This window comes from Octodon degus, unplaced genomic scaffold (assembly GCF_000260255.1).
Source record: "Octodon degus isolate 3935 unplaced genomic scaffold, OctDeg1.0 scaffold00076, whole genome shotgun sequence".
Lineage (NCBI taxonomy): Eukaryota > Metazoa > Chordata > Mammalia > Rodentia > Octodontidae > Octodon > Octodon degus.
Window position 1 is genome coordinate 7,307,860 of NW_004524652.1, and position 7,302 is coordinate 7,315,161.

At 52.4% G+C, this 7,302-nt stretch overlaps 1 protein-coding gene across 4 annotated transcripts in view; it reads left to right on the forward strand.

The window, feature by feature from the left end:
* Morn3 (MORN repeat containing 3) overlaps positions 1–7,302 on the forward strand; it is a 12,105-nt gene that overhangs the window by 3,014 nt on the left and 1,789 nt on the right. For 2 of the 4 annotated variants that reach the window (XM_023720441.1, XM_023720442.1), the window contains exons 2-4: positions 688–912; positions 4,343–4,500; positions 6,051–6,210. In XM_023720441.1, the coding sequence (XP_023576209.1) occupies positions 768–912; positions 4,343–4,500; positions 6,051–6,210 (463 nt within the window). In that variant the 5' untranslated portion in view covers positions 688–767. Of the gene's footprint in view, positions 1–616; positions 913–4,342; positions 4,501–6,050; positions 6,211–7,302 lie in introns of those variants that run through there. The other 2 variants (XM_023720440.1, XM_004635980.2) reach the window with 1 other exon arrangement.

Below are 7,302 nucleotides of genomic sequence, written 5' to 3' on the forward strand. Positions count from 1 at the left end.
AAAAAAAAAGTTGGACATGATGGTGAATGTTTTAGCTTCCTAAAGAAGCTCCAGGGAGACAGACAGACAGACATGAATGTTTGTACTGAGGTCTGCAGGACATGAAGAACACAGGCTCCCGGACACTGCGGGGAGGGCCTGAGCCCCCCAGCACCCCTCAGTAACTCCATCAAGCAACACAGGAACACAGCCAGGTCTGGTGGAAAGCATTAGGTTATGGGGTAGAGTCACACAGAGCCCTGGTGCACCTAGGACTGTCTTAGTTTTAACACTTTAGCCTGACGTCCCAGGAAATCCTTCATCTACTGGACAAGGAGGTAGGGGAGTCCCTGGAGGCCATCCAGAGCCAGGTGTCTGCCAGGCACCCCTGGTTCCCTTGCATGGACCCCAGTGTTCCACACCGTTTTGCCCCTCCCCCTGGGGCTCCTCTACACTTAAGGCCCAAGATTGGTCATTCTTGTCATTAAATAAGTGCCTCTCCAGGGGCAGCTTCTCCCTGGTGCCATCACAGCCCCAGATTCCTTCTGGTCTCCCTGGGTTCCTGAGCAATTGTGTCATCAGACCCCCCCCAAGGGGGCCCCAGGGAAGGCAGGGGAGGGGACAGCCCAGCCTCATTCCAACACAGCAGGTCCCTACCCAAGGCTGCTTACCCGCATGCACATGACCCACCTGACTTTGTTGTGACAGGAGCTAGGCATCCACGAGGTGCCCTGAGGCCCTGATGTCCTCACCTGCCAGCGCCCTGCAACCCCACACAAGCAGCCACCATGCCAGTCTCCAAGTGTCCAAAGAGGTCAGAGCCCCTGTGGAAGGACTGGGATGAGAAGGCCCAGAAGAACGGGCTAAGGCACCAGGTGTATGCTGTGAACGGTGACCACTACGCAGGAGAATGGAAAGACAACCTGCGACACGGTGCGTAGGGACAGGGGGCTCGGCCGGCCAGCACGGGGACAGAAGCGCAGTGGGCAGGGATGGGGCCGTGGAAGCAGCATGCAGGGCGCATCGGGTGGGAAGCGGTGGCTTCAGAAGCCATCCTAGGACCTGGTGAGAATAAGCAGGCCTCTGGGCCACAGGTCTGCCCTAGTGATACCATTTACACCCGAAGGTGGGGAAAGTTTTTATTTGGAAACCTGACCAAGTTTTTAATTTGCTTTGCAATTCAATGGAGTTCACTCAGGTTTTTTTTTTTTTTTTTTTTTTTTTAAGACAGGGTCTTGCTATGCAGTTCAGGCTGGCCTTGAGCTCACTTTGTCATCCAGGCTGGTCTTGAACTTGAAACAATAATAATAATAATAAAACAATCAGTGCTCCCGCCTCAGCCTCCTGAGTGCTGGAAGGATAGATGTGTGTCACCACGCCCAGATGTGTGCAAGATTTTGCTTGAACATCTGTTTTCAGTTCTCTTTGGAGAATTAGAAGGGAATTGCTGGGTCAAATGGTATTCTCTGTTTAACTTCATTTATTTTATGGAGCTAGGGTCAAGCACAGGGCCTCACAGGACACGTGAGACGAGTGCTCAGCATGCACGACCTCCGTTCTCTTTCCAGGAGCTCTAGGGCTTTTGAAAGATCACACACAAGGGCCGGGGAGATGGCTCAGTGGAATAAGCACTTCCCTTGGCAAGCGCAAGGGCCTGAGTTCAGTCCCTGGTTCCGCAAAAAAAAAAAAAAAAAGAAAGATCATACACAGAAGTGAAATCATGAAGCACTTACCTTGCTGTGTCTGGCTCATTTTATGTGTCAGACTACTTTCTAGGCCACGTGTATGGCCACAGTGGTAGAGTTTCTCTTCTCTCCTTTCCCTCCTCTTCCTTTTCCTCATCTTCCTTTTCCTCATCTTCCTTTTCTTCTTGGGTACTGGGAATGAAACCCAAGGAGTGGTGAGCTAAGGTTTCCAGCCCTTTTTGCTTTTTATTTTTGAGACCAGATCTGGCTAACTTGCCAAGTCTGGCCCTGAACTTGGGATCCTCTTGCCTCGGCCTCCAAGTGGCTAGACTTACAGGTGTGCACCACCATGCTCAAAATTGGCTTTTGATTTTATTTTTTGTCTTTTTGAGACAGGATCTTGCTAGGCAGCTCAGGCTGGCCTTGAGCTCACTTTGCAACCTAGGCTGATCTTGAACTCATACCGCTCCTCCTGCCTCAGCCTCCCCAGTCCTGAGATTTACAGGTGTGCACCACCATGCCTGGTCCATATAGGCTTTTTTTTCCCTTTTTTTGCGATACCAGGAATGAAATTCAGGACTTGCGCTTCCCAGGCAAGCATTTATTCACTTACTCCATTGAGGTATCTCCCCCCTTGGGCTCCTTTTTAAAAGCTTGATAACTTTTAAACTTGACAATTTAAAAATCTTTCTCCCTTGTCCTTTTTTTCTTTTCTTTTTCTTTTTGTTAGGCAGAAAGAAGTACACAGAGCAACGTGAGCACTCGTACAGCGAGCTGCATTGTACTCCGGTGTCAGGAATTTTTACGTGGTTTTAGGGGGTGTCTTTTTTTTTTTTTTTGCAGCACTGGGGATTGAACTCAGGCCCTTGCGCTTGCCAGGGAAGCACTTATTCTAGTGAGCCATCTCCCTGGCCCTCTTTTTCTTTTTAATGTATTTGGTTGTTACAGGGTCTCACTACACAGCTTGGATACACACTGATCCTCTTGTTTTCAGCCTCCCCAGCACTGAGATTATAGGCATGAGCCACCACTGCACCTGGACTCTGTGGTCAGGGCTGGCATGACATGTGGTGCTGGGGATTGAACCAGGGTCCCTGCGCTTGCCTAAGCAGGTGCTTTAGTTTGCTGAGCTATCTCGCTGGCCCTCCCTTGTCCTTTGATTTGGTTTGGTTTGTAGCCTTGAGCTTAATTACTAATTTCCCAGGCTAAACTTAAACTTGAGATCTTCCTGCCATAGCCTCCCAGAGTTCTGGGATTAAAGGCATTCGCTCCTTAGGATAAGCTGGGGATGGGGCTCTGTGGTACTTAGCTAGCATGTGTGAGGTCATGGGTTCAGTTCTCCCTAACACACACACACAGAGGGAGGGAGGGAGGGAGAGAGAGAGAGAGAGAGAGAGAGAGAGAGATTGTCTCACAAGGTATTTTTGTCCTCCTTTTACAGGAAGACTCTGAGGACCAAATAATTTTTTGCTCAAAGTCAGAAAGTCCATAGGGACAATGTTGTTACCTTTGTCCCAGCCTATCAAGGATCGAGATGTGAATTAACCCACCCCCAAATTCCATCAGTATTTTACTCATAGCCAGGTGTGATAGTGCGCGCGCCTGTAATCCTAGCACTCGGGCAGCTGAGGCTGGAGGCTCACTGTGAGTTCAAAACCAGCCTGGGCTACACAGCAAGACCTGTCTCAAAAAGAAAAGTACTGGGCTGAGGAGATAGGTCAGTGGCATACATGTCTGCCTGGCAAAGCCGTGGTGCGGAGCTCGATCCCCAGTACCCCCCCCCAAAAAAAGAAAGAAAGATAAAGTATTTTACCTATTCCTCTGCGCACATCCCTCTGGGATATATGGACAATGAATAGTGTCGGGATAAGGGAAATAGCCATTGTGTTAGGAGCCCCTACTGCTCATGAAAAGAGACGCTGGGGTAAGGGGTGGGGGATGGAGAAAGTGGGCCATGAAGCAAGGCTTTCAGGGGGAGAGTGACACTGTGGAAATGAAGGTTCTGGGCCAGAGGACCAGCAGGTGCAAAGGCCCCGAGGTAGGAGCTTGGCTGGTATGAAAGCCAGACTGGTTGGATTGCAGTTGGGAAGGAGTCCGGGGAGGGGTGGACCCAGGTTAGTAGAACGTGGGTCTCCAGATCTATCTAGAACTCAGGAAAAGATCCAGAGCATGTCCTGGGAAGCTTGGCCACTTGTGGTATCTAGGTGAAGTTCAGAGGTAAAGTCAGGCATGGTGACACATACCTGTCATCCCAGTACTCAGGAGGCTGAGACAGAAGGATCCCAGTATGAATTTGAAGACAGCCTGACTATAATGAGTTCAAGGCCAGCCTGAGATACACAGGAGATCTTGTCTCAAAAAACCTGCAAAGCTGAAATGCTGGGGGCCAGCATTTCTACTTGGGCTTTGTTCTTTCAGCCTAGCTTCAGGGCAAGGGCTGGAGAGCTGCTCCTTGGAGAAGGGGTGCTGTCTGGGGTTCTTCTGGGTGCTGAGTCTGGAGCGGAAGGAAGTACGCCCCCTGACTCAGCCCACAAGAATCATCCTGCGCTGGTCCCTGAGGCCTGGGCAGGCATGCAGCCACCAGCCCCAGGTGGTCACGTCTGCGGTGCCTGCCACCTGTGTCACCTCCACCAGCCCCAGGTGGTCATGTCTGAGGTGCCTGCCACCTGTGTCACCAGGAAAGGGGACTCAGGTCTGGAAGAAGAAAGGAGCCATCTATGAAGGGGACTGGAAGTTTGGGAAGCGAGATGGCTATGGCACCCTCAGCCTTCCTGACCAAGAGAAGGGAAAATACAGAAAAGTGTACTCAGGCTGGTGGAAAGATGACAAGAAATCGGTGAGTGTTCCCAGTATGCCCTGGGACCTGGGCAGAACTGACAGCCAGGCTGGTGTGTGTGTGTGTGTGTGTATGTGTGTGTGTGTGTGTGTGTGTGTAGGAGCAGTTAGAGGGGCCTGAGAAGCTGGTGTGTGGTACCCTATCATGTCTGGATTCTCAGCATGCTGGGAGGCTGAGGCAGGAGGATTGCAAGCTTGAGTCTAGTAGCCTGGGCAATTTAGGAAGACCCTGCTTCAAATCAAAATTTAAAAAATTTAGTAGAGGGCTGGGGAGATAGCTCAGTGGAATAAGGGTCCTGACTTTAATCTCTGGTACCACAAAAAAAAAAAAAAAAAAAAAGCCTGAGAAGAAAGGGAGAGTCCTCTAGGGCAAGGACTGGTGGCTAGATGGGTGGGAGAAGGAAGGGATGGAGGAGGGGCAAGACGTCTCAGAATAAAACCCGGGAAACAGGAAGCAAGAGCAGTGGGCTCCTGAGAAGCGAGATGTGGAGTGAGGCCTCCTCCACCCTCTTTCCCTTGTTTTCTGGCTTCCTTTCCCCTGGGTGTCCCTTTCTGCGAATGCCCCTTCTGCCAGGCTTGGGTCAAAGGGAAGAATAGGAAGGAAAAGCAAGAAACCAGGACCACGCCCTTGGCATCAGGACCAGAAAGGAAGAAGCGGGTAGACCAGCCAGGAGCAGATGGGCGGCCAGGACGCCAAGCGGGGGACACATTTTTTTTTAGCTGGATAGATCCTCACCATGGGTTGAGGAGACGGGGAAGGGCAATGTCACAAGTGAGAAGTGGTGACTCACACCTGTAGTCCCAGGTACTTGGGAGGCGGAGGCAGGAGGGTTGCATGACTCCATGAGGCCAGCCTGGGCTACCTATAGAGGCTCTGTCTCAGAAATAATGACTATAGTATTGGCGTTGCGCAGCTACGATGTGAACGTGGCATCTGAATGAACTCTCAGAATAATTTATCATCTCCCTTTACCGACGAAGGAGTAAAACTCAAAGACAGGAGGCATCACCAGGCGTGGTGGTGAATGCCTGACTCTAGCGCTCTGGGAGGCTGAGTCAGGAGGAGCGATAGTTCAGGCCCAGCGTGGGCAGTGGGCGCAGGGACTGAGTAGACGCAGCTGCTTCACCCAGCCTCCTGGGTGACCTGAAGGCAGTGCCTTATCGCGGGGTTTGGGGATCGTGTGAGCAAACGAGTGGTTAAAGATTTTCTGAGCCAAACAGGGCGGTGAACATCAGCAAACTCAGGAGGCTGAAGCAGGAGGATGGCAAATTGGAGACCAGCCTAAGCAACTTAGGGACTCATGTCAAAATGAGAATAGAAATGCCTAGCGTAGTCCAGGGCCCAGGTGCAATGCACGCGGGCACACACGTGCACAGGTCTGTCAGTACGGAGGGTGCATGCCCTGGAGGAGGGGAGGGGAAGGGATGGAGGAAATGCAATGGGGCTGCTGGACGCTGGCTGCAGAGGGCGGAGGGCGGAAGGCTCAGGTGTGTGGCCTGGGTTCCTAGCAAGGTGGGGACGCTGCGAACCGGGCACCTTCCTGCTTTTAGGGCTATGGGATCCAGTTTTTCAGACCTAAGGAGTATTATGAGGGTGAGTGGTGTAGCAGTCAGCGCAACGGGTGGGGCCGCATGTACTACAGCAGCGGTGACATCTACGAGGGCCAATGGTGGAAGGACAAGCCACACGGAGAGGGCATGCTGCGCCTGAGTGAGTGCCCCGCCCACCCCAGCGCGAGGCCCCGCCCTCCCGGGAGGCCCCGCCCACAGCCCCTCCCACGAGGTCAGGTTCCTGGGGCCTGCCTGGCCACGCCCACACAGAGTCGACCTAGATGACCTCCTTGTTCTTTCCTTTTGGGACCTTACACTCTAATAGTGGAATTTAGAAATAAAAGTTTAGGGGCTGGGAGATAGCTCAGTGGAATAAACGCTTCCCTGGCAAGGGCCTGAGTTCAGTCAAACGGGCTATGGAGCACACACCTGTAACCCCATCTATTCTGAGGGCTAGGGCAGGACACACACCTGTAATCCATCTATTCTGAGGGCTAGGGCAGGAGGATCTCAAGTTAGAGGCCACCTCGGACAATTTAGAAAGACTGTCTCCAGATTAAAACAAAACAAGCCTCACAGTGCCTCTGGCCTCCATCCCTAGGGTATGAGGGAGGGGGAGGGGGAGATAAGAAATTCTTGGGAAACAATGACAAAGAAGTTGGGAGCAGGGGGTGTTAGCTGGGCTTCCTGGCAGAACATGCTTCCCCATAGGAGGTGACATTTGAGCATTTCAGTAGAGCCAGGGACCTTTTCTTGCCCTGCTTTTGGGCCTCCCATCCCTCCCTACCGCCCCAGCTGAGTTCAGGCCTAGCAGCTGGACCTGCTCACCCTTTTCCCACTTCGCTTCCCTCCTTGGGGGCCCCTGGGAGGCCACAGGTGGGTGCACTAGTAAGCTTTGTGAGAAACTGCCTGAGAACTGCTTCACAGAGGAGGAGGTCATTGCGGCTGCCAGTTCCAAAGCCGAGTCCGTTGTCAAGCGGCTCTGTCCTGTCAGTGGGGAGGGCCCACAGAAGCAAGCTGCCCACTTCACGACCTCCTGGAAGCAGAGAGGGCAAAAGCTAGGCAAGAGTGGCTGGAGACAGGACACAGTCCCTGGAGCCATGTTCCTAAGCACACTCTCTTCAACTAGCCCTACCTCTGTTTTTTTTTTTTTTAATTTGTGTGTGTGTGTGTGTGTGTGTGTGGCCAGCTCAGCCCACCAGGGGGCGGGGCTGGCTGGCATGTGGTGCTGGGGATTGAACCGTGGTCCCTG